At 33.5% G+C, this 27039-nt stretch overlaps 1 protein-coding gene across 1 annotated transcript; it reads left to right on the plus strand.

Annotated features, from left to right (window-relative positions):
• Positions 1–10872: 10872 nt before the first annotated feature.
• LOC120274674 (chloride channel protein CLC-d) lies at positions 10873–26687 on the plus strand. The gene is given in 26 exon segments (XM_039281205.1): positions 10873–11142; positions 11144–11173; positions 11260–11332; positions 13477–13698; positions 13773–13819; positions 13907–14005; positions 14509–14583; positions 15594–15682; positions 18239–18335; positions 18337–18380; positions 18465–18535; positions 18661–18740; positions 18842–18955; positions 18957–18992; positions 19123–19182; positions 19288–19362; positions 20657–20808; positions 21304–21439; positions 21507–21638; positions 21717–21794; positions 21884–21939; positions 22087–22167; positions 22248–22404; positions 22492–22593; positions 22699–22745; positions 26393–26687. Coding segments are annotated over 26 exon segments (2379 nt in total). The 5' UTR covers positions 10873–11004; the 3' UTR covers positions 26481–26687.
• Positions 26688–27039: the final 352 nt, after the last annotated feature.

Consider the following 27039-nt stretch of genomic DNA (forward strand, 5'->3'; position numbering starts at 1 on the left):
TACAATAAACTATGAAGGTAGTAGCCCGATTAGGGTTTCCCGAAAAAAATAAAAATAATTACTCACGCGGCTGCTCAAGATAAGAGAAAAGGATGATGGTTGTCCCTCGCTCACGTGGTGACACTTGATGGGAGAAGAAGGGGATGGAATACCTTTTCACTTGAGCAGTGGGCCTCACCTTGGATGATGGACACTAGTTTTGTTGATGTGGCGTTAGGATGCTTATGTGGGCAACTTAAGTGATGTGGAGCCTCCAACAAAGCCGGATGATGTCATAGTTGAGCTGACTTTGCATTTTTCTGGTGGCCACATTAGCAAATTGGATCTGGTTACTCGCAGGTGGCCTCCCAGTGAAACAAAATCAAAGATGAGTAACATTTTTATGCAAATTGAATCAAATAACCAAAATGAAACAAGACCATAGTTCAGTGACCTATTAAAAAATTATACCCTCAATTGCCGCATTATCCTAAGTGTCATCTCACCATCCAACCAATGGCTATCAAATAGACCATCAAAATGAATTTTTAGAGGCTAAACCAAAGAATAACCTAAACTTTAAGAGCCATTGGTTAAAAAAATAAATAAAAAAAAAAAAAAAGCCAGAAGCTGTTTATTTTTACTTATAACAACCAAACATCCATTTTCAAAGTAAAAGAGCTTTCTATTCCTTTAACTTGCTACAACCAATATCCATTTTAAAGTAAAAGATCTTTCAACAATTTAAAAACTAATTTCCCCCATAATTTTAAACATTGACAGGCTTTTCAACCTCAAAACAAAAATACATAACACTGACAATAACCTAGTGGTAAGACACTTAACTCCAATGCGGGAGATTGAAGGTTTGTGTGGTGTTTCGGTTTTAACGAGTGTGAAGACTCGAACTTTTTGTTGGAGTCTGTATGTTTTTGCTTCTATAGTTCAGGCTGAGTCTGTTTGTTTGCGTTCGAGTTGGGTTTAACTCGCACAGATGGGCGCTTGCTTACGCGCTCACCGTGTGGCTCACTGGGTCATCCTGGTAGCCCTTGCAAGGCACAGGCCACTGACTAGCTGCCCATGCGAGTGGTGTGCGCTAGCAGGGCTGCCGTGCAGTGTGCTTGGGCCCTTTTTAAGCTTTTTTTAGCACTTTTCTTTGTTTTTCTTCTCTGCTTTGGCTTCCCTCCCCCCTTAACTCTTCCCCTCATTCCTTGGTGTTCCTTGGAGCAAGAAGGAAGAATGCCTTGCTAGCCTTGTTCTTTCAAGATAGTGCTTTGAATTCATCCCTCTCTTTGAGTTTCTAGGTAAACCTTCTTCCTTCTTTCTTCTTTGGTGTTTGGTGATTGGATGGTTGATTTAGGGGTTGGATTATGGCTTAATCTTTGTTCTTCTTATTGGTCATTGCTTTGAAAGCTTGAGAGTTTGATTGGCATTGTTATTGCTCTATTGTTTGATTGTATCCATGAACCATTGCTTACTACGGTTCTTGGTCACTGTAGTGTTACTATAGTACTAGTTAAATTTAGTTTTTTTCTTTGAATTCTCTGGTTTACATGAATCTCAAACCCTTAGGAGTTCTTTGGGAACCTTGAAATCAGTCTTGAGCTAACCCTAGGATCTATTTAGGGTTGCATGCCATTGTTAACCTAGGGTTCATTCTTGGCTTATTTGTTTAATTCTTGTTTGTTATTTGAGTGTATGCTTTAGCTAGGAGGAGAGAGCTCAGCTTGAGGCAAGGGGACGAGTGGAGTAGTAGCAAATCCATGAATTAAATTGCCTAAGTAGTGAGTGGGCTTTGTGATGCATAATTCTATTAGAGTATTACTTATAAATCTATACGGCTTTATTTGAGAGTTTTTTTGGTTTTATCACAATGAATCAATATTTTGATTAGCTTGAAAACTGAATTTATATATTACTGAATCATATATGAAATTTTTAATGTTCGAATGAAAGTGTTTATGATTATATCTGTATTTTGAGTTAGATTGATTTATGAGGTTTTTGTTATTCTAACATGATTTTAGCATTGGTAATTATGGAAATGATAGTTATTCTCGATATTTGAATATTGTCCTGGTTAAGAACTCTATGATGAGGTATGCATTTATTACATTATTTTGTTTGGTGACATCCTACTGTAGTAGTTAGTCTTTGCGACCAGCCTATTGAGGTGGCATGGAAGACCAGCTGATTTCTTCGTCCAGTTCAGGAGGGGGTGTGGAACCCTGATTGGAAAGTCATCAGGAAACTAGAGTAACCCTTCTGTGAACCGATGGATCAACATCAAGGGCATGAGAGCCTTGACGGCCCTCAACATAGCCATGGCCAAGGTGAAAGTTTAGAGAGATTTCTAGACCACGACTTGTTTGCTTGCAATGCAAAAAACTTAGTATTTTAAAGGAATTGTGTTTTTTATACAAAGTACCTGTGAGATGTGATCTCTTGTAAATTATTTGGAAACTAAATTGACTTGATGATGAGCATCATGCTTTATGGTTTAAAACTCATATTTTACTATTCTTGAGTAATGAATGTTGAAACCCTTATTTGAGCAAAGAGGATTCTTTTATGTCATCAATGGCTTTTTTACACTTGTGTTGTGGTACCCTGTCCCGATTGTTGACCTCTGGCCTCTTTTTTCGATTTTGTCCATGCATTAGCGGGTAAAATGGTTATTTTGCACTAGTGGCATCCTTGCATGAGTGCACAGTAGGTTGTGTGTCAAAACCAGCAGAAAACAAGGGGCAAAAAGGTCTTTTGGACCCTTTTTCATTCTATTTTCTCTTATAAGGCCATTTTGGTAATTTCTCCTTTTCTTGAAAAAAATTTTGAAAATCTGAATGAAAGGATAAGAAGCAATTTCTCATTCCTTTCTTATCTTCTTGTTTTCATTCTTTTTCTTCTTCATTTCGGCCAATCACCAAATTTTGAAAAAAAAATTTGTCGACGAGCTTTTTCTTTGAATCAAAGCCTCAAAATCCTTCCTCCCAAGCTCTTGAGTGTGGTAAGGCTTCGATCCAAGGTTTTTTCGTATTTTTCTCGTATTTCATTGTTTTTGAAATTTTTGAAAATCTAGAAATAAACCATGGTTTGAGTTGTTTTTGGGCTAAAATCGAAGCTAATGTTGTTGATATTCATTTGTGTGTATATTTGTCAAGAAATTTTTGTTTTGGTGTTGTAAATCGATGAGAAACCACTAAAACAAGGGTGGTCAACTGTAGCAAATCCGTGCACTGTAGCAATTCCGAAATTACTGTAGCACCAAAAAAAAACCTTGGCCTTTTCTTGTATTTCTTTGGTCCAAACTAAAGCCCTTCTTCTTTGGAATTCATTGGAACTTTTTTTACTTTGTTGAGGTCATTTGGATCCAAAATGACGTCGTTTTCCCCTAAAACCCTAGAGTTACATGTTCGACATGTAACCTTGCTTTCACATGTATTTTAGTTTCCATTCTTGTGTTCATTGGTTCTTGGATTCCTTGTTTGACTTTAGGTGGTGAAGCTTCCTCCCAAGGGAAGAAAATTGCTGACCTGTGAGCATGTCTCAAAGCGAGACAACTGGTTCAGTGAGTGGTTCAATTGTTAATAACATAGATTTAATAAGAGTATTATAGTATTTTGTTATATGTTTTATATCATAAATTTGATGTTAAATCTGATTTCACTTGCTGTATATATATATATATATATATATATAGATATTTTGAGCATGGAGTTATTTGGTAAAAATGATTCTAGTATACTTATGCGTATTTATTTTTAAAGAAACATGTTTACATGTAAATGTATTTACATGCAAATGGAATATGGATCGATGTATATTTCCGTATTTACACATCATATGTTTGATTCCTCAAGTTGGAATCGGAAAGAATTGCATTGTGGCATTTGGATTTTGATGGTGACAACGGACTTCAGTCCGACACTGCAGTGTGGGGTTCCACGGTCCAGCCTAATGGGAGGTGGCGTGGTCAACCCTAAGTTTACCCTGGTCAAGAGGTGCGCGGAGCCATTAATATGGGGTTTTTTATGTGAGTAACCCAGGGTCTCCACACGCGAATCTCAGTAGCCAACACCAAAGAAGGCAGTATTATGAATTTTAAAAGTCTTAAAACACCTTAGTGGTCTCTTAGCTAGTCGCAACCACGATTAGCTTGGGAATTGTTTGATGCCAGCATATATTTTGAGCGGTGCTCAATGTGTTGGAAAATGTTAGTTACCTGTACCATTTATGAATTATTGTGCTATATGTTCACTTGTTGAATACATGGATCTACTTTTATATGTTATTATTATTGTGGTGATTACTATTTGGAATGCTTTTACTACTCTGTTATATCTATGATGTCACCACTCACTGGGTAACATCTGTTGCTCAGTACTTTCTGTTCTTTTTTCTCAGGCTGTGACGTTGGACTGGGTTGTGTTGAGCAGACAGTAGATTGAGCGACCTTTTCTTCTTGTCTAGGTTAGTTTGTAGTATGCATGTAAACTATATGGATCCACTGGACATGAGTTTTGTGTATTGTTAATATATTTATATTTTTTGGTTGTATTTGGAACCCTGGTTGGTTTTGTAGTGGAGTTGTCTCATTCTTTAGTGAGTTGCGATAACAGGTTTGTTTGAGCCTTACGGTGACTAGGAGGTGGGATGCTGTAGGGTCCACTCCTTGTTGTCGTGGCGATTGCCACGTGCCCGGCTAGGGTCAAGGCGTGACATGTGTATACTATTATATGCTATTATGTTCTAAACTTTTTGTAGTATGGCTAAACCAAGCTTTGAAATTTTTATCAATTTGTTTGGTTTATTCTATTAGAATTGTGCCAACCCACTCATTGTGGGACTTAGGTTACTCACCCTCTCTCTTCTTTCCAGGCTCTAGCGACCATTAGTGTTGCCGCTGGATGAAGTGCTGGGCATTCGCTAGCTTTCTTTCTTCACCTTTTTTTCCATGAATTATGTATGTTTATTTTTTTAGCATGAACATGTTGGATAAGAATATGAATCCACTAGTGTGTCTAAACTCTTTATGCATGGGTTGTTTGCTTATCTAGTTTTCTTGAGAATTCTGTTATATTTGTAACCAGTAGATTTCTTGAATTCTATTGTCAAGTCATGTTGTTGATGCTTCCCTTGCGTACCTTTGAGCTTCCTATTTTGTACACTCTATGTAGTATTGTTATTCCAGGGGTTTTTGTTAGCCTTGCGGTGACTCGAGGGCTGAGTGGCATGGGTATCCCTCCTCGGGTCATCGCAGTGGTTATCGTGTCCCGGGACCCGCGGGTTGGGGTGTGACAGTTTGACTCTCTTCTAATACATGATTGAGGCCGAATAACATCACATAATATGTTTGGAATAAAAGGAGGGCACGGGCCAATTAATTGAGCCCTCCAAATCGGGTCCGAATCACCAAAAACCAGACCCGAAATTGGACTGTGCTACAAGGACAACCTCTAGACAAGCAAGGTTTGGAGTTGAACGGGACCCGACCCGCTCATCACCAGAACCTACCGAGCAGAAGAGAATTCGAACGTGGGACCTTACCTTTCTCGCAAGGATGCCCCAACCATTAAAATCAACTTATTTTATTGCAATAGTATTGAAAAAAGTTTTAAAAAAGAAATGTACAACAACTCAAGTGTTGCATTACCAAAACAGTTTATAGATGTTATGGAATATTTATACATAAAACTCATTGAACAATTTGAGTTCGTATTTTTGAACAAAATTAATTAAAAAAATATAAAAAAATTAAAAATATTTTTTAATAAATCTCAATAATTGTAAATAATTCAAATAATTAACAAAATGAGTGACTTGCACTTAATTACCTATTACATAGTGTTTGGATTCAAAAGTCGAAGGGAAAGTAAGGGGAGGGAAGGGGAGGGAAAGGGAGGGAAAGTGAGGGAAAGGAAAGGACGGGTTCAAACCCTCGTTTGGATAGACAAATTTTATGGAGGGAAAAGAAAGGAGAGTTCTTTAATAAACCTTGTTTGGTTACGGAAGGGAAAGGAAAAGGAAGGATATATAATAATATGATTTACCAATTATACCCTTATTATTAAATAAAAATTACTAATTTCTATTTAAACACATGCATTATGAATATCTCGAATAAATTCACACTTTAAGTAGATTTTTTAATAAATATTAAAATTATTATTATTATTATTTTTATACTTTAATTTTGTCTCTTCTCAAATACAACCATTTATTTTTCCTTTGGAAATATATTATACATTATTGTCTTGTATAGGACAAAAAAATGTTGCTATTTACATCATCACAATGGATTGATGTTTGATTAGGTCTACTAAAATATAAAATAATTAAAATAGCTAAAATAACATAAATATTATTAAAAAATAAACAAAAAAATTTAGAGAAAAATAACTTGTTCCTTTATGAAATATATGAGAAACAAAAATCCTAAAAACTAATTTTTCAAATTTTAAAAAAATATTACTACGATGTTGATGAATATGTTTGATGTTTAATGGCTAGAAGGACCGAGCACCAACTTTTCCACTAGCTCCTTTCTTTTCTCCCACGGACATCCAAGCACTGCCCGTACTTTCTCAGGACGTTCAATGAAATAAAGGTAAATAGTAGTCATTAAATTTGAATCTATTCCTATGTCCTCCAAAAGCTTCCAAATGTCACCTTCTGAAATTGGATCAAATCGAGTATTGACTTTTTCATAAATGGCATTCCAGCAATTAATGCATTTGCAACCATTTCAAATCTCTCTTTAATGAGTTCTCCATCTTTGTCATCTAATTTTGCTTTCTTTGCTTTTTTAGTTGTTGAATTGTTCGGAACTTCAAAAGCAACTCTAGATCGATTTTCAGGGGATTTTGAAAGATCAATAAAATGACCTCCCATAGTATCATCGTTCTCTAATAATATCTCATTCTGGGAGACTAAATGATCAATTTCTTCAATATTCTCCCTTAAATCATCATTAGTTATTTCAAAAGATTGTTGTTTTCGTTTCATTTCTGAAGCAATCTCACTTTGATCTCCAGTGGCTCGATCATTGCCATATAGAATCACCAATTTATCATAATTAGGAATGGGTTTAGTCCACCACTCTTTAGCTTAAGGATATTTCTGAAAAATGGTGAGCATTATATCATGTGAATATAATGATTAAAATGCATAATAGAAAAGATATGAAATTAAAATAATATAATATGTAAGAAAATTTTACTTCAATCAATCGTTCCCATACTTCAGGCTCAGCACCCCATAGTTTAGAAACTGGATCCCAAGAAAATCCACTCATCCCATTATTCTTGAACAAGTCATAATTTATTCTAATCACTACAAATTACCAAATTATAATAAAATATAATTGCATTAATGTCTAATCACATAATTTATAAAAAAAAATAAATTATTCGGAGATTTGAAGCACAAATAAACTATTGTATATCATATAACCATATAATATTTGCATAAAGAAGACAAAAACATAGTTGAAGATAAAAGTGAAACCAAAATATATATTTCTCAAACATCAAATTTTTGAAATACAAACAAATTATTAGTTATCAGAATCTATAGTTGAAAGAACAATCTACCTTTTGAATAACACGTTATCCTATGTAGCACCACGCATGAACAACTAGTCGTGCGATGTAAAGTAGCTTGTAACTATTCTAAGAATAGTCCCCCTCTCAATTATGCAACACCAAATTACTTAATTAGGGATTTAAAGACCAACTCCTCCTACAATTCTATATGGATCATCACAAGATCACTTTTATCATATTGTTAATAAACCTATTTTTAATATTTTTAATTCATAGCATAATAATCATGTTGCATTAGATAATTATTAGTTTTTTTCTCACTCAAAGAAAAATTTTTAATTTTATTTGTACTTGAATAAAAATTTTCAATAGCAATAGAATTATATTAAGAATAGAATTCTATTAAAGATAAATTATTCTAAGGATGAATTGAGAAAATAAAAACACAATATAAACAAATTGATAAAAAAATAAGCAAACAAAAAATAAATACATAAAAACAAAGATTGTGATGGGTGTCATGTGAATACTTGATTAAAAATAAAAATTAGATTGAAAAAAAGTGAAAGAAAAAACTTATGAAGTGGTGATATATAATTAATTTAAAAAAATTAAGGGTAATAAGGTCTTTTAAAAAATTTTAAAATCTTTACGAGGTTCTCCCTCCCCCGGCACCCCAAATCGGGGGCCAGAAAAAGGGGGGTTTCGGAGGGTCAGAGTTAACTCTTCCTTTCCCTTCGTTAAATTAAAAATACCAATCCAAACGAGCGAAGGGCCGACTCTGACCCTCCAAAACCCTCACTTTACTTTACTCTCCATCGCCGACCTCAATTCAAACATAGCATTAATGTCTCATGAACTATTTTTTTTCAATAATTAAAAATACAAAAAAAAATCCTAATAAAACACAATAATTTGAAACATCTCAAAATAACTTTAAAAAAATATGAAAATCTTCCACTAAATTTGTTTAGTCATAAATTTAAATTGTCTATGTATCCTCTTAAGGATAAGATTAATCAAAGACTGCGTAACAAATCTTTTAATTCATGTTTGGCATTTAAAACAAATGCAATAAAAGCAACAATCGGTATATATATCTTCATAATTACTTAACCATTTAGTCTTCAGTTTTGGTAGAAAATTATAATTTGATTTTCAATATTCATTAAAACAAATGCAATGAAAGCAACAATCGGTATATATATATTTATAAAGGTTCAAACTTTCTTATAATTATACACACTTACAAACATACAATTCAATTCTCTTTTTATCAATTTTCTGTGTGTCTGTCTCTTTTGTCTACTTGGTCTTTTTTTCCAAGATATGTTTTACAAAAGTTCCTAGTTCATTTTTTTCCATATATATAGAGAGATATTTTTAGTATTCTGTAAAGATAAATATATATAGAATAATCTTATTTTATTTCAACGTTCAAATAATAAAAATATGATTAAAGGTTTTTCTTCACTTGTTTCATCCCAACATTCAAATTTTGATTTTTTTGAGACAAATAACTAGAAATTTTAAAAAAATGTAGATTTCTCTTATGGGATTTTTTTATATGTATACTTGAAATAACATAAAATGACAGTGAGTCTCTAACATATGAGGACCTCTATCATATAAACCAATCCTTGTTTGTAAAGATAAATAATTAAATAAATAAATAAAAGAAGTGGAAAAATACCATGGGGTTTCCTCAATAATTTCAAAGTGATCAAAGAGGACATATAACTTTCACAATGACTATTAAGGCCCTAAATATCACCTATAATCATATCTCTTTATTTTATTTTATTTTTATCATTTTCTCTCATTCTTTATTATCATTATAATGCTCATGGGCAGAAGGAGAGGGGGCAAGGGTGTGCTCTTGCCCATAGAAATATATATATATATATATATATATATATATATATATATATATATATATATATATATATGTATATTAACATATTTGTTTTCTTTTTTTTTAAAAAAATTCCACCCACGTTATTTAAAATAAATTAAATAAAAATATTAAAATTGTTATATTAGATAAAATTGATGTTTAATGATAATAATAAATAATAATATAATATGGGTAGTGAAACATCCATCTTTATAATATTTAATGTTTTTAAATTTTATATTTTAAATATATTTTTTTATTAAACTTATCAATTTTTAAATAAAAATATTAATTTAAAAAATAATAGTATAATAACAATTATAATTTATATACGTATAGTTCCCTCTTCATTTTTTTAATTCCACCCATGCTATTTAAAATATATTAAATAAAAATTATAAATTTATTATATTAAATAAAATTTATGTTGAATGATAATAATAAATAATAATATAATATGGGTAGTGAAACATGTATCTTCATAATTTTTTTGTTTTTAAATTTTATATTTTAAATATATTTTTTATTAAACTAATCAATTTATAATTAAATGAGTAATGATATTTTTACCGAATAGATTTTCTGAATAGGTTTCTTGAATAACGTAGATGCTAAGTTGACATCCATGTCAGCATCCACGACATTCTTTCTTTATCTCTTCTTTTGTTTTTTGTTTTTTAATTTTTCTTTATTATCTAAATTTTAAATTTAAACTTTTAATCATGATAAATCGAACTCCCTCCCTAAACCCTAAAGTGTAAATTAATTTAGTATTTAGAATTTAGGGTTTAGAGTTTAAGATTTATTATTTAGGGTTTAAGTTTTTAGATTTTTAAATATAGATTTCACAGTATAGAATTGTTTAAAATTTATAATTTTTTAAAATTTAAATTCAGCATCCCCTTATTTTTGTTTCTAGTTTCGTCAATTATAATAGTTCTTTATGTTATTATGATCCTTGTTGATCTTCTTCATCATCAATTCATCATCCTCCTTCGCTTCTCAAATGGGAGAACGATAAACACCGCCATGCCTCAACATTCAATGTATTTCCCTCTCCCATATTTTAAAAATTAACAGGACATGGTAATAATGTAATTTTTATTTATTTACCATCCTTCTTGAAAACCAATTTAAAAAACAGGGAACTTAAAATCACCATCCTTAGAAAACATTGCCAAAAGTAGGGACATTAAAGTCACTTCCAAAAGTTACAAAGACCACAAGATCAATTGCAGTTTTGTAAAGGTCTTGCAAGTACTAAATAAAAGTTTAATGACTTTTATAATTATCTTAAATTAGTATTTAATCTGAACCGTTGGATACTCTTGTGTTCCAATTCCAAGAGACCAATAGACCATCTTGCACAGGCTTGACAGTAACTACACCGACTCGTGACTGAGATCGCGGGAAGACTCAACACGTCAATCTTCTCCGCGAGACATCGTACCGTCCCAATCGGAATTCCGTCTTCTTCGTTTGACGCTCTTCTTCGCTTTTGCTCCCAAATCTCTCATGCTCTCCGCTTCTCTTGCTCTCTCAGGTTCCCAATTGCCGATCTAGGGCTTCGCTTTTGGATCAATCATGTTTTCCAATCACATCCAGAATGGGATCGAGACCGCAAGGCTCGTGTGGTCGCAGATCCCGAGATCAGAGGAGGAGGAGCTCGCCGAGGTTGGGCGGAATGGCAATGGAGGTGCCGAGAGTCTTGATTATGAGGTTGATCGAGAACTATGCCTACAGAGAAGAGCAGGTGCGATGTGGTGATCGAAGCTTTGTTTGAATTTAGGTTGATTGGGTTTTGTTATGCTGATGTGATTGTTTCTTTGATTTTGGCAGGCGCAGCGTGGAAAGCTGTATGTTTGGTATTATGTGATGCTGAAATGGTTTTTCTCATTGCTCATTGGTATTGGTAAGAGGAGCGATGATGAAGTTTATTGTTTGCTAGCTGTAGATTGATTGATTGATATATTGATTTTTGGGCATGTTTGTAGTCCTAGGCATGTTTGTAGTCCTAGGTTGTGTAATTTGAGATGATGTTTTATTTTATTGTTCTGTTTGAGTATATTGTCTAATGTTAACTGGTAAGAAATCAATGTGGATCATTTGATGCTAGTCTGTAGGGGAAGATGCTGAATTTAGGGTTTTTATTAGTGGGAATGGCATCAGATAAGCTTGGATTTTAGTACTTAGGCCAAAATGCTGGATGTGTCCTTGAGGTGCGATGGAACTTTTTGGGGTATAACAATCCTGCTCTTGTTCTACAATGAGGATTATGGTGGTTTACTTCTTTCAATCTATTAAACAGCATGCAGAATGTCATATTTTATGTTAGTAGGGAAAGGAGCAAGAAATGCTTTATTTAATTTGTTTATTTATGGAGACAGATGGATTTTGATCTGAAAATGAGTACAGATTAGGCACTGGCTATCTTTCTTTGAATTAGCTGATTATTAACAATATTAGTGATGCGATGTGTCAGTGTTGATGTTGCACCATGGAGATGCTTGATTTGGCTTGGCCAACAAATGATTTTGAACCCTTATTGTTAAATTGGTTTGCTTTGTATTAACATCTGATTATTCCCTCTATTTATTTTGGTACCCAAACTATGTACTTGCAAAACAAGATGAAAAGCAATTTTGGATGCTGAAGCCTGAATCTTCCATTGTGTCTGTAGCTAGAAGAAATATTTGATCATTAAAATGCTTTCGCTACTGAAAACGTCGCATGGAGCTGCCAACTGAAAATCATCCTCCTAAAAACTTACATTGGCTTCTTGCAAACATGTGTGTGGTATAATAAGATGTGTATGTGAATTTCAATTTGCCATTTTCATGTCTTCTAAGGGGTGATATGGCCTTTTGCATATCTTATCTGGGTTAGCCTTATTTTGTTTATGTTTTTGGTGTTTGCGCTGTAGAGATTCAATTCAGGTTTTATGTTGCCTTGGTTCGGATTTGTTTGTTTAATGTTTTTTGAAATCATATTTGTTGAGTATCTTACACATCAAAATTTGAAATGAATGTACTTGCATATGATATAAGTTTATTTCAAATGAAGGCATCCTCATAAGTTTATTTTCAAGTTGCATATGCCACATTTTAGAGCAATGCTACATGTTTTGAAAGCATTAAATTTGCTTTTCAAGATTGAGTTTTTGTCTAAAATACGTGCTTCTCTTGTGGAGATTCATTTATGGGTAATGGAAGGTCTTGGAGCATTCTTAACTACTTAATCTATTGTGGTTTCTGATTAAAGGATGATGTTTAGTTGCTTATCATTTGAAAAGCCCCCCATGTTTTAATTTCATTTGCTTCCCTTGAACTAGTTGAAAATCCAGAGGCTATTTGATTTGTCTGTTTAACATCATGAAATTGAGATCTAGGGCATGTAAATACTTAATAATGTAATGTTTCAAAATTTCTATGTTATGTTAATCTCTATTCACAATATTGTTTGTTCCTCAATTTTGTAGAGACTTGACCCTTGATTAATATAAATTACCCTAGGTGGCTTCCAGACCCTTGCATTGAATGTACATTTGTAATTGTAGTGAGAAATTCCTAATAATAAAGAAGAATGATACAAAATAGGATATTCCTTTTCATTGCTTAGTGTGAGCCAACCAAATTCTCTCGTGGAACTGATTTCCATCATTAGTATGTGTCTGTTTTTTTCTTTTGAAGGTGCTAAAATGGACATAGTGTCCTATGTGTATGTTATTATAACTTGTAGTAGTCATCCTCTGACCTAAGTTCTTATGTCAGATGCTATGTGTAATTATTTGTTCTTTGGGAAGGGTGAGATACTTTGTGCACACACGAAGCTATGATAATTTTTGGTTTCACATGATTATTTTTACAAACAGTTTTCTACTTTCTTAATTGATTATTTTCATGACAAGTAAATAATATTTTATCATGAATCTTTCCAGCAATTTTTTGCATAACTCATTGTGGTTGGTGAGTTAAGATAGTGTATTTCTTAAGCATTTAATTCTTAATTTGATTAGTCTTTAAATGAATAACAGGCATTTGCTTCTAATTTTTTCAGGCACTGCATTATCTGCGGTTTTCATAAATCTAGCTGTTGAAAACTTTTCTGGCTGGAAATATGCTGCGACATTCTCTATCATACAACATTCCTATTTTGCTGGTTTCTTGGTGTACATAATATTCAACTTAGGTTTGGTATTTTCTTCTGTATTTATTGTTACTCAGTTTGCCCCAGCAGCAGCTGGGTCTGGTATCCCAGAGATCAAAGGCTACTTAAATGGTAGGACGTGTTTTACTTGAAGAACCTTCATATTTTTCTTCTATGATCTTCTGAATGGTATACATAATATGCAGGTGTTGATACACCTGGAATCCTCCTGTTTAGAACATTGATTGGAAAGGTTTGTCTGATTTTGTAATTTAACAAATGCTTTTTGTTGGCTGGTCTGACTTTGTTCATATTCTTTCTTCTTGCTTCGTAACTTCAGATATTTGGTAGTATTGGTTCTGTTGGAGGTGGTCTTGCACTTGGAAAAGAAGGTCCCCTTGTTCATACCGGTGCTTGTATTGCTTCCCTAATTGGACAAGTATGTATTTACTGACTGTGAATTGCTTGGATGGCTTCTCTTTCAAGTGGCAAAAGTTCTTGTCCATAGAAAGTTCTTGGTGGTCATAATAATGACTATGAAAATGTTTGCATTTGCTATTCTTGTTTAATATTTCTCGTTGATTGCTTCTTTAGATATAGAGAATATTTAGGAGGTGTCAACAAATTTAAGTTTTAAAATAGAAGAAATTGGGAAAATTAGCAAATAACACATTACATGTTGCTTCCCTTGAACAGTTAATAAATTTCCTGGATCTTCCCACACTCTAAATTTTCCTTGTAATTGTTATGGAAAATTGGACTTGTGATTAAATTTCCAATCAATAAAAGATGAATTCTCTTTTGTCATCCATTATTGATATTCCCCTAGCCCAGGTTTATATCTTTCTTATACAGCTATCTTGTTACCTGCTAGAGGTCTGGCTTCTAGAAACTGTCTGCTTGGTCGTGCAATTATCCACTGTTACATTATGAATGTTACAGGGTGGATCCACAAAGTATCACCTAAATCCAAGGTGGCTACAAGTTTTTGAGAGTGACCGTGATCGTCGTGACTTGGTAAGCGTTTTTGAGCCCTTGTGCCTATTGAAGTGGTGAACTTGTTAATCATAAGAGATACTGCTATTTAATCATCCTGTGTGGTATTGCCTGGTTATTGGTTAGCCTTTCAATAGATGCCAATGCCAATTCTTTTGAAAAGTTGTAGGCTGTGGATGCATTTCAAAAATCTGTTACTAAACTGTCGCAAGTCCTTTTCTTCAAATGGCTATTTCTTCAGTACTCTGTTTATGATTTGATTAACTTTCAACTTTAAATGTTACAGAGTCAACACTGTTGTAGGATGTTGAGTTATTGATGGATATCATATTAAAGTTATACTTAACGCATTAAGTCATGAACATTCCTTTGTTGTTTATCTGTAGAATATTGTTAATACACCTATGGCTGTATGCTGTGTAATTACTATAATTTATCTTGCAGAAAAGAAATGCTTTCTGTATTGGTCATGTATGAATTGGTCAACAAACAATCTGAGCTTGAGCAAGCGCAGCTTGTGCTAAGGGGAAGATTAGACCAGTTCAATGAGCTTTAGATGTAGTTAAGGAGCTCTGCTCAAGGCTGAGTCATCCAATTTTTAACTGAGCTTGAGTTGCTGACTGAGCTCAGATTCAAGAAATGTATAAATAATTCAAAACATGCAGTTAGATTGTTTAAAGAAACTTCGTATTTTGTAACCATGTATTCTTGTCGTAAGACTGCCAGAGTAGTATGCCAGCATAAAATGAATGCAATTGTTGTGTCTTGGTATTGTAATGTTTAGAAAATGTTGTGATATTTTTTCATGGTTGCTAAATTTTCTTCTAATTTTTAAAATGTTGTGTTAACTTGATTATGCTGTACTCATGCACTTTTATATTGTTATATCTATTATAACATTTACTTTTTGTGTTTCTGCATTTCCCCATTTACATTCAGTTAATTTTTTGTCAAATCAAATTCCCTGAAATGTATTTTTTTTTGTTTGGGTGTAAATTTTGCATTTTCTTGATTCTTTTCTATATTTAAAGGTAACTTGTGGATGTGCTGCTGGTGTTGCTGCTGCTTTTAGGGCTCCAGTTGGAGGTGTGCTATTTGCTCTGGAAGAAGTCACGTCTTGGTGAGAAGTTCTTTCTTTTTTCCTTCAGTATGTCTTTTATTTTTTTTTTCATTATGTTGCATCTTTGGATTTCTATTTGGAATTTTCTTGGAATTGTTGAAAACAGGGCATCTCTTTCTGTTTGATGAAGCCTCTGGTAAACTTTATAATGATTGTAAGACCCAAAAAAAGTGCATATTTGTTCAAAATCTTATGCTTTTGACAGATCCCCTCATTAGCATCCTACTTTCTTATTTTATTTTTTGTTTCTGGTAATATTTTCTAATTATTTATTTTCTATATAGATTATCTATTTACACCATAGATGAGATTCTTGCATGCCTCCTGAACACTCTGACTAAAAGTTCCACTTATGATTCTTCATCCATAATTCCTTATTGACCGATTATCATTTGACGTAGTTTAGGTTTATAAGTTGTCTAAGAATTACAATCATTTGTTTAGGTTTTATGAGGCTAAGAGATGAATCTTTTTAGGAAATCAATAAAGCTTTGAGATATGATTACTTTTTTATTCCAAGTGTGGTTGCCAAGCTATCTTGTATCACATAATTTGAGTCTTTCATTCTTTTGATTTTATTATTTGAAACTAGCAACCATAATTTTAATACAACAAACTTGTTCAATGGTGTTCTTTTCCTTCCTGTGTACATATGGTAAAAACTGTGAAACCGTCTATATCCCTGCAAATTTAAATTGATTTGATTTTAAACCTTTGGAAATTCAAGTTGTGCTTATACACCCCTTCTCCTACTCTTTTGTTTACCGCCATGGTTTGAAATGAATAACAGTTACAAAATGGCCTCAAGGCATGTGTGTGGATACGCTTATTTTTAAAAATCACAACCAACTCTTTTTGTAAACTTAATGCACATCTCCTTTAATCATATTGCACAAATGCAAATGGGGTGATAGAGCACATTTCACAGAGTTGATAATTCTGTGAGTTAAAGCTTGCTGAATTTTCGTGGACAGAACAGGAATGAGGGGAACAAACATATAACTAAGATAAATTTGATAATCTCTCACTATCAATGAATGTTAGTGCCTTACCAACCTTGATTGATAGTTTCTCACTAACAAGAATCACTCTAGAAAAGCTGAAATCTTATAAACAAAAATTCTCTGCTTGAACCTATGAAGCAAGCACTTTAATTAGACCTTCTAATCTAAGTAAACAGCTTGATTTAAGGAATTTAAATCCTATCAAAAGGATAACTAATTCTAATAAAAAAAAATCATGATAAACATATCCTTAAGAAAATCAATACATTCTGAAAAAGTAAATAGCTTAAAACAGTAAGAACTAATCAATTAATGTTGACTGCTGTGTGATAGAGTTGATAAAGATGAAGATGGGGAGTACTGATGGTGTTGTTGTCTAGGTGTTGTGCAAGAGATGAAGTATGTGAGAGAAGAAGCATAGTAATTAACTAGAGAGCTAATTAACTATTTTTATTCATGACTAATTTTTCGAGGGTATATGTGCAACTCTTTTCCATGGGGCAAAAAAGTCCCTTATTTTAATTGCTTTGGGAGAGAAGCACCACCAAATGCCTTAAGTTTCTGTTTTTCTGATGTCAAAGATACTTGATCAATTCTCCATACCTTGAGAATAGTCCACAGTTTGAATTAATAGTTTTAAATGATGTTTTGTCAAGGAGCCTTGACATATCCTAATAATATATTATAAGGAGGCCATTATTGCGGTGTCTTTGGTCCAAGAGCTTCACTCTTTGTAAGGACAAACTCATAAGTGCAACCACTATATCCAATATTCACAAAAATAAATATAAATAAAAATAAAAATAAAAAATGAAAATAAAAAATAAAAAATAAAAAAATCCTTTCCCTATGTCATAGTGCCATTTCTTATATAGATGTGGTCCAATCAGTAGACCTGAGAACATGATGAAGTTAACAGACTGCTTGGTACCAATGAGCGGGAATGTGACTTGTTGCTGAGAGCAATGGGATTATGTTGTACTACAACTAACGGTGGCCTTAGGGGATGGGAGTGGCAATGAAGATTGCCATTCTGAATTGTTGTGAATTACAGCTGCTAATTCTAAGATTATGAAACCAATCTTCCCTGGTATGGAGTTTTTCTTATTAATTCAATCTGCACTTCAATCAATATTTTTGCAATTAATCTTTGGAGGAAGGCATTCGTCCACGGTTTACTTGTGCAGTCATTGGATCCTGCCTTTGTTGTCTATTGAATTTCTGGTCTACTTGTGCCCCCTACTTCAGTTTAATTCTCTCTGTAGAAGTAACAACTTTCATTCCTTATTGATTGTATGTGTTCCATGACTTACTTTTTCTTATTGAGGAGTTATTTTTAAGAAGAAAATCCCCCCTTTTTCATATATATTCAGCATGCACATTAGTCATATATTCTGCCAAAGTGAATGATGTTTTCAGCATCATTTATGTTTGTTTTTGACCTATATGTCTACCAATCATTTGTGAGTTCTTTCTGCAAATATAAGGCCCAGCGTTTGCTTCAATTCTATTTTCTGATTGCTAGCTTTGTTTGTGTACTCTCTTTTTCAAGGTGGAGAAGTCATCTTATGTGGCGAGTGTTCTTTACATCTGCTGTTGTGGCTGTTGTGGTACGTTCTGCTATGGGCTGGTGCAAGAGTGGGAAATGTGGGACATTTTGGCTCTGGTGGCTTCATTATTTGGGATATATCGGGGTGTGAACTCAGGATTCTTTTGCTCATTCCTATTTGTTTTTCCTTCAAACAAATATGTTTATCATTCTGTTATTTTTGTTAAAGTGGTCAGGAAGACTACTCATTTCAAGAAATGTTGCCCATGGCCATAATTGGTGTTATTGGTGGTCTTCTAGGTAGGTTTTTCTTGAAAAGCTCTGAAGTATAGATTTTTCTTCTTTAGTTACAGTGTTGCATGATTGTATGTGGTTGGTTGTTTGTTTACTTTTAACCAATAGATTGCCCATGCTTACATTTTTAGGAGCCTTATTTAATCAGCTGACTCTTTACATGGCTCGTTGGCGTCGCAATTATCTGCATAAAAAGGGGAATAGAGTCAAGGTATGCCTTAAATGTTTCTGAAAAGTTTCTTGTTATTTCTGCAGCAGTGTTTCTGTCTTCTTATTTTAGTTTCGAATTTATATCATTCTGAAACATTTCAGGTTTTGGACGCTTGCATTTTGTCACTGGTGACCTCAGTAATTTCCTTTGGGCTACCACTTTTAAGGAAATGCAGCCCATGCCCTGATTCAGAAGCTAATCCTGATATTGAATGTCCCACGTCCTCCAGGAACATATGGGAATTTTGTGAATGTGAGATGTCCATTGAAAGTCTGTGTTTAGTTACTTGAATGCCAACTTGTGATCGTATTCTGAACTAACCCAATTTTGGTTGTTTTTCATTTTAATCAAAATCTCAGCTATATGTGTTTTGTTCTTGCAGTTCTACTGTTCCAATGATAAACAATACAATGATCTGGCAACTATATTCTTCAATACTCAGGTCTCCTCATATCTCATCAAATTAATATATCTCCTTTTGTGTTATTCAGCCCCCACTCATCTGATTACCTTTTTTCATGTAAACCTTGTCCTGTCTCTTTTGCAGGATGATGCAATACGGAATTTATTTAGTGCTAAAACATTTCATGAGTATAGTGCAAAAAGCCTTATAACCTTTTTGGTAATTATTTCACCTCATTCAAGTGTGCTATGTCTTTGACATATTTCATTATGTGTTTGAATGTATGATTGAACTGTGCAATTTCTTTTTTTGAACTCATAAAGTACTATTTACTATCTGAGACTTATTCTAATGATAGGTTGTTAACTTGTCATTTATCTTTTAATGGACTTCTGAAGGACTAGTTTTTCAATAATGCATCACCCTTCACGAGAAACTTAGCATGTATATAAGAGAGATTGTAAACTTTCTGCCAATATATGTATATATATGGGCGTTTTTCTTTTAAATGGAAGCAGATAATGGATTCTTGAGCAGAGAAATTTAGTGGCATATTTTATGTCAAGATTATTGAGCAATGATCGAGCACTCTTCTCAATGGACTTTTGAAGGGGATGGGAGAAAGGGCTTGCAATAATGCATCATAAATATAAGAGAAACATTGTGAACTATCTGGTGATCTATGTAGCAATAGATATTGTGTTTCTCTTTTAAACATTTGGTCAATAATGAATTTTTGAGTGCAAACTAAACTTAATATTTTTCAAATCAAGCTCTCTTGCACAAAGCTGTTTTTTTTATGTGGGATGTAGACATGGGTAATATATCAACTTGCACCTGTAATCACCTTTCTGTGCAATAATCATACTTACCAAGTGGAACCTGTTGGACTTCAAGTGCTTTCTGTTTCGAAATTAGAAGATATTTCATATGAAAAATTTGAATAGCTAAATTTAATTGTAGGACTTGAGTCAATAAACAATGACCATTCACAGGCAGAGTAAAATAGATGCTTGGCTGGCATATACAACTGGTTGCAGTTTACAAGGGCAAGAAATCACGCTTCTGAGAAACATTTAACCTGGTTTTAGTTATGCGGACTGAAATAGAAAATAAATAAGCACTGATCGAACTTCTGAATTACTTGACTCATGATGCAGCTCTAGCTCATTTGATTCTCAGTATGTTTATTGGATCTTCCCAAATGAGCTTCGTTTATTAATTTAAGATATAAAGCTAAGTTCGAAGGTCAGAAATCTTGAAAATTGTTACCAACCCATCTGGAAGCTTGAAATTTGTTTTGTATAATTTTCTTATACAAGTTATTGCTGACATCATAATTATTATTATGGTTTAATTTTTGATGGCATTGCTTTGTTCTATTCAGTGGAAGTTCAGTGCATATGATATTGAGATTTTTACCTCCTTTTCTTATAGATATTGTGCATGTAAGTTGGTTGAGTTTTAATCTTGATATTTTTGTTTATTTGGTTTCTTTTTATGCTTTTCGCAGGTGATGTTTTACTCTCTAACTGTGGTGACATTTGGATCTGCTGTCCCTGCTGGTCAGTTTGTTCCAGGAATAATGATTGGATCAACTTATGGAAGGCTTGTGGGAATGTTTGTTGTTAAGTTTTACCGAAAGCTAAATGTTGAGGAGGGAACGTTAGTCTTTGCTATCTTGTTTTTGTTGCTTCTTTTAAGATAATTTATGATGGTTACTACCTTATTTTATCTTTTGTATTTACATTTCTGCTGCTTTTTTATAGTTTTTGTCATCCTTTTAGAAAGTAATATTAATGAACTCTTTGTTGGCCAGTCAATTTATATTTTCAATGGATTATTAATATTGTTAAAATTCTTCACGGAATAGTTTATTTGCTCAGATATTTGTGACTATTTTTTCAATTTATTAGACTGATTATTTATTTATTAGTTTGAGTAGGATTCTTATAGTTTTGTTTACTTGCCCATCCTGATAGCTGTTTTACTTTGATCGTGTCATCATTATCATATTGTCAAAGAGTTAACCTGATGCATATCCCGTGCGGAATATAAAAGTTAGCATTCCATGATCTCCTCTTCTTGTCGAAAGATACTGGTTTTCATTGTGCAATATCTACCACGATTGCTTCAATGATAGATTGCATTTCTGTCCAGATATGCTCTCCTAGGGGCTGCATCTTTTCTTGGAGGGTCTATGCGCATGACTGTTTCATTGTGTGTGATCATGGTTGAGATCACAAACAACTTGCAACTCTTACCACTCATCATGCTTGTTCTACTGATATCAAAGGTAAACACATTTAATCTAAATCATAATGATTTTTTGTTCAATACTTCACTGCATCAATTTTGTATAGGCTGTTGGTGATGTTTTCAATGAAGGACTTTATGACGAACAAGCCCGTTTGAGAGCAATTCCTTTACTTGAATCTAGGCCTAAGCAGTATATGCGTAATATGACAGCTAGGGATGCATGCAAGAACCAACAGGTGCAATTACTGGAATCAAGTGATGTTTAAAGCTCTCTTATGTTGCCAGTTTCTAATGGTGTGCATTTTGCTAAAAAGGTAGTCTACTTCTCCCGTGTTGCCAAGGTCGCTGATATTGTTTCTGTTCTTCGAAACAACAAACACAATGGCTTCCCAGTGAGTTATTATATTTTCTGTAATCTAGTTTTGTTGTTGGATGTTCTGTTGTTTCAGAAATTGTGTTAACATATATTTGTCAAATCCAGGTGGTGGGTCATGGAAGAAACCAGGAGCCACTTGTGATGGGTCTCATCCTTCGGAGGTGGGCTTTTATGGGTGTATTTGGTGGTCAGTTATTATTTCTTACCAGCATAAGCAGGACTTACTGATTGCTAAAAGCCATTTTCCATTCCTAGTTTACTTGGTTTTCAGTGTGTTAAGTTTTAATGTGCACTCTTCTGGAATGCAGCCACTTGTTGGTTCTTCTACAGTCAAAGATAGATTTCCAGAACAACCCTTTCCCTTGTGACCTCCGAAGCATAGCAAACAGGTGTGTGAATTCTTCCAGCAGCATTTATCATTCTCATTTGTTAAAAGAAAAGTGATGTGATTGCTGCTTTGTTAATTTAGGCACCACCTCAGTGACTTTGTGAAGCCCATCTCAAGCAAGGGACTTTCAATAGAGAAGATTCATCTGGGTCATGACGAACTAGAAATGTATTTAGATCTCACTCCTTTTCTTAATCCATCACCATATGTTGTGCCAGAAGACATGTCTTTAGCAAAGGTATTTTCCTGTATTTGAAGATTAGCCCTTGGCTTTTTCTGCATTAAACTAATGTTACAGCGCCATCTTGGCCAAACTTCAATGTAGGTGTATAATCTTTTCCGGCATTTGGGACTTAGACATATATTTGTTGTCCCTCAGCCTTCTCGGGTTGTTGGTTTGATCACCAGGAAGGATTTATTACTTGAGGTATTTAACTAAAACAGCAGTAATAGCATAGCAGATTTTCTTTTTGTGTTTTATTTTGACATGTTAGCAAATTGTGAAATTTTGGCTAATCTTCCATGATGATAGGAAAATCAAGATTCAGCAACAGTGGAGCTCCAATCGACTAGTGTAAGGTCTCGACACCGCTTCACTTACATAAATTCTCCAAAACTTTGCTTTACCATGATTTTGCAATTTTTGAGCTCATCATTTCATGTTTTCGGTATCTGCGTATCTCCATAAATCTTTAACGGCTTAATATTGGCTAAGATTAAGGTGCCTAACATTTTGGTTGTTTTTGAGTTGCAGGATTTGGGTTAATTCCAATTTAGTGATATGAATTCTTGCTTTCTAATATTATGTAGCATACTGAGTTATTTTACTTGACTAGAGTTCACAAGAGTATCAGACCTGGTCTTTAGGAATGCCCAACAACTAGCTTAATACAAAAGGAACTTACTTGGCTGGTGTATATATATTTATTCCAGTGAATCACTGAGCCATAACTATACTTAGATATTTGGTCTAAGCGGTATTAGTTCTCTGGATTTGTCAAATCATGACCTATTGACTTGTTTGAGAATAAAAGAAATAGTAGTTCAGTCAAGTCATGAATGGACCTAGCCAAGTTTACTGACTCTCCTGAGTAGTTCTAGTTTATTGAGATTTTGGATGCATTCTAATGACAGTTTTATGAATAACAGAATAGGGTTCATGCATTAACCTGGCATTAAGTTTAGAATTGTTTGCCGATATATTTAGACAAAGAAAGGATGGAAGTACAAGCTAGTCACGTCAGAGAACAAGGTCTTTGACTGCCTTTGTTGATTATTGACAAGTCACTCTATAGAAGAAAAAAGAAGCTGATGAGGAAAGGAGGAAAGGAAAAACTACTTGGGGAGGGCGATGACTGACACAGAAGTGAATGAAAAAGGGAGAAATAGGAAAAGAAACACAGAAGACAGAGGAGGCAAAAGGAAATATAAGGGGAAAAAAATATGTACTTAAAATTTAGTGCTTATTTATTTCAATCTACTGTTACTAAAACTGCTGTAGATGTGGACACTTGAGGCTTTTGTGTGTACTGATATAAACTTCAGTGGATTTTGGTTGGGTTTGGGGGTTTTTTTTGGAGGCTTTTTGACCAAGTTGACCCTGTGTTTGACTAATCAATATTAATTAAAATAAACATTTTTCATTAATTTGTACTGTTCCAATTAATGATTGACATGGCATATATTAGTAGTTAATAAATTTTAAAAATAATTGACTCTATTTATGTATTTAAATTTTGAAAAAACTATTCCTATTTGGTTTTTCTTGGACAATTTTTGGTTGGTTGGAATAACTTTGTGGATAAAAAATCCAGAACTGAACAATTTAAATTTAGCTAGACCATGAGCTGAAAGCTTTATGATCTTTTCCTCACTATATTTTATGTGTGAAAGATGTCTAGCACAGTCTAAATTAGATCGTGTGCAATTATATATCTGCTTATAGATATACCTGATATGTAGCTAGACCAATCACACAATTGTACTAGCCTTATTGTATAATATTTTGAGCTATGCATGTTAATGTTTCTTTGGGGTTAAGAATTATTTTGTAATCAGTGAATCATAGAATGAGATCTCATAATTTTGAAGATTCCTTGTTCCTCACCAAAACAATAGATCGGAATGTATAATGCATGTCATGATTAACTTATTGTTTACATTCAGTGTTAGAAGTTGTTTGCTATTACATAATCTGAGATTTGTCTGGAGGGTAAAAATTAGAACTTGATAGTTGCCTGGATGTCTATTGCATGGCAGCCTGGTTAGCTGCCTAATGTGTTGCTCAGGAAATTTTCTGGTATGGATTGAAAGATAGGCCCTTGGCATGGCTTGATCTTGCCAGCATGGCCTTTAAAGGCAAGGTGCTATTGTTTTTGGGTCTGATAAAATTTCATATGTTTGGTCTAAAGTTTAGCCATAGAGAATTTCCACCATATGAGCCAATCCTGTTCCAGGCTTGGGCTTGGCTTTATCATATTCAGATTGAGCTCTGACATGCCTTCTGATCTAAAGATTGCGTACTGTCACAGTCTGTGGTACGGTTAAATGCTTATCGGATCAATTGCCTTCATTGCATTTGGGTTCCTCATGCTGATTGTTCTTTAAGGTATCATGAGTATTAAAAAAAGAAGATCAAATATTATATGGAACTTATGATTGATTTTATTCATGATCTGACTATATTGGAAACTGGTCTAGAGCCTATTTTTTCTTGTTGCGTTCCATTGTGGGGGTGATTGTTGTCTCACTGGTTCATATTTTCAAGTCAGTTTAGTGGTTCAGTTCATCTGCAAATTTGATGCTCCTTATTGTGACTTTTGTTGAGTTGTGGTGATTTTATTTGACATATACTTTCATGGGTCCCTTAGTGAATTATTGATGTTGAATATTAGGTATTGATTAATTAACAAATGCAACAAATGCAATTTTGGCTAGGAATAAATCTCTTTGTAATTCTATGTGATGTAAAGCCTACCTTTTTTTCGCTTCCAGTATTTCTATCAAGGAAAACCAAAAATGAATGGCTTCTTTTCTTGACTGAATGTAAAAGGAAGTGACGATGTATTTTTTTTCTCATGATAGTTATTCTCGTTGTTAATGCACAAACTTAAGTCTTTAAGAGAGAAACAGAGGATCTTGAATACAATTGGTAACATCCATTGGACATCTATCATCATTATTTTGTAGATCGGAAACAATGTCTCTTGGGTACTAGTGTCTACTTATTAAATCGCATGCATACTTTTTGAGTGCATGCTTTAGTAACTGCTTTAAAGTTTGCTGCAAAGTTTGGCCACAATTATGTAAAGGTTTAGGTGGCCATATTTCAAAAAAGTTGCTGTTACTAGAAAATTAGCATGTGTTCTTAAAAGATAATTGAGGATGATGACTAATTTGATTGTTAGTAGAATTCTTCATTGGAGCCTGATAAGTATGCAACACCAATTTTGGTATATTTGTGGGAGTAATTTATCATTGATGGTACAAGTTGAGTTCATCTTGCTTTGAAGAAGTCCGACAACCTTGTGCTTATGTAGGGACTAGCATGTCAGTACTTGTAGATAACAACATCAACCAGATGTTTACCCGAGGATTTTAATGCATGCGCGCCATATATTAAAACATTATGGTGGAAATGGACTTTGTTTTTTAATTTGTATGATGAGCATTTGCAAGAAAAAGCTAGTAGTGTAACTCTTTGTACCATATGTAGGAGTAGATTAATGAATTTTTGCTGGTGAAGCAATTATTGAAGGTCTCTATTTGATATAATTCTCTATGTTTTGGTTTACTGGGTTTCAATTATTTTGAATTTGCTATACTACCTTTGAGTGCATTTTTGTATTTTTATTGCCAAATGAACGGCTCAAAAGTATTCTTCTACAAGTTTTTGAACATTATTTGCTATTGTTGTTACTGATTAATTTAAAGGTTACATTTATTATAATTGTAGACTTTCATGAAAATGTCGTCTTAATATGGACAATATATGCCCAATCAAATATTTGCTTTCTCTTTTGATCATACTCATATTAGACATGTCACCCTCCCATCAAGGAGGGGTATGGTTGTACCTTCCATCTTTCGATTAAACCTTGCTTTTCAACTTAGTAGTACTTCTCGAGTCACTTATTCTTTGTTGCCGTGTTCATTTTATACACATTTGCCAGTGCATTTAGTTCTTGTATATTTTGTTTTTAATTATTACTTATGTTGTTTTGCAGAGCTCCGCAAGTCCGTAGAAATATCAAACAGCATGTTCATTCAGAGCACCAACCTCTCCTCGACAATCTCTTACCCGTCAGTAAATAGTTAATATATTCTTTTACAAAATTTTCGTAGCGGTATGCAACAGACATTTCATCATTACAAGTGTATTTTATAAGGAAAAAAAAAAGGTAGTTTGTTGAATGGGTAGTTGACATTTAATTTATAGGGAGGGTTGAAGAACATGTACTGGCAAAAGAAATCTCATTCTTTTGTACTTCACAAATGAGTTAGCATGCTAGTTTTTTGCCATACATAATTTCTGAGAGTTAATTGGTTGTGGAGTGTTTATAATTGATGGAGGTCATCAGGTCACAGGATAATTCAAGTGTCTTTGGTTTTATTTTAAAATTTAAGTCATTATTATCAAACTCCAAGCTCTATTTTTCATTATTTATATGTGAGTGACAATGAATTGTTAGTGGTGTTTGGATTTGGCAAAGCAAAATCATTTTTTGTTTCTCATTTACTCCACAATCAATTAGCTTTTGTTCATTTTAGTTCTTTGTTGAGCTTTTCATATAGAATGTGCTTGTTAAAGAACTTGTTAGATGGTAATGTGTTAATACAAATGGATGATGTACCATGGACCATGGTGGTTCAA

This window comes from Dioscorea cayenensis, chromosome 13 (assembly GCF_009730915.1).
Source record: "Dioscorea cayenensis subsp. rotundata cultivar TDr96_F1 chromosome 13, TDr96_F1_v2_PseudoChromosome.rev07_lg8_w22 25.fasta, whole genome shotgun sequence".
NCBI lineage: Eukaryota > Viridiplantae > Streptophyta > Magnoliopsida > Dioscoreales > Dioscoreaceae > Dioscorea > Dioscorea cayenensis.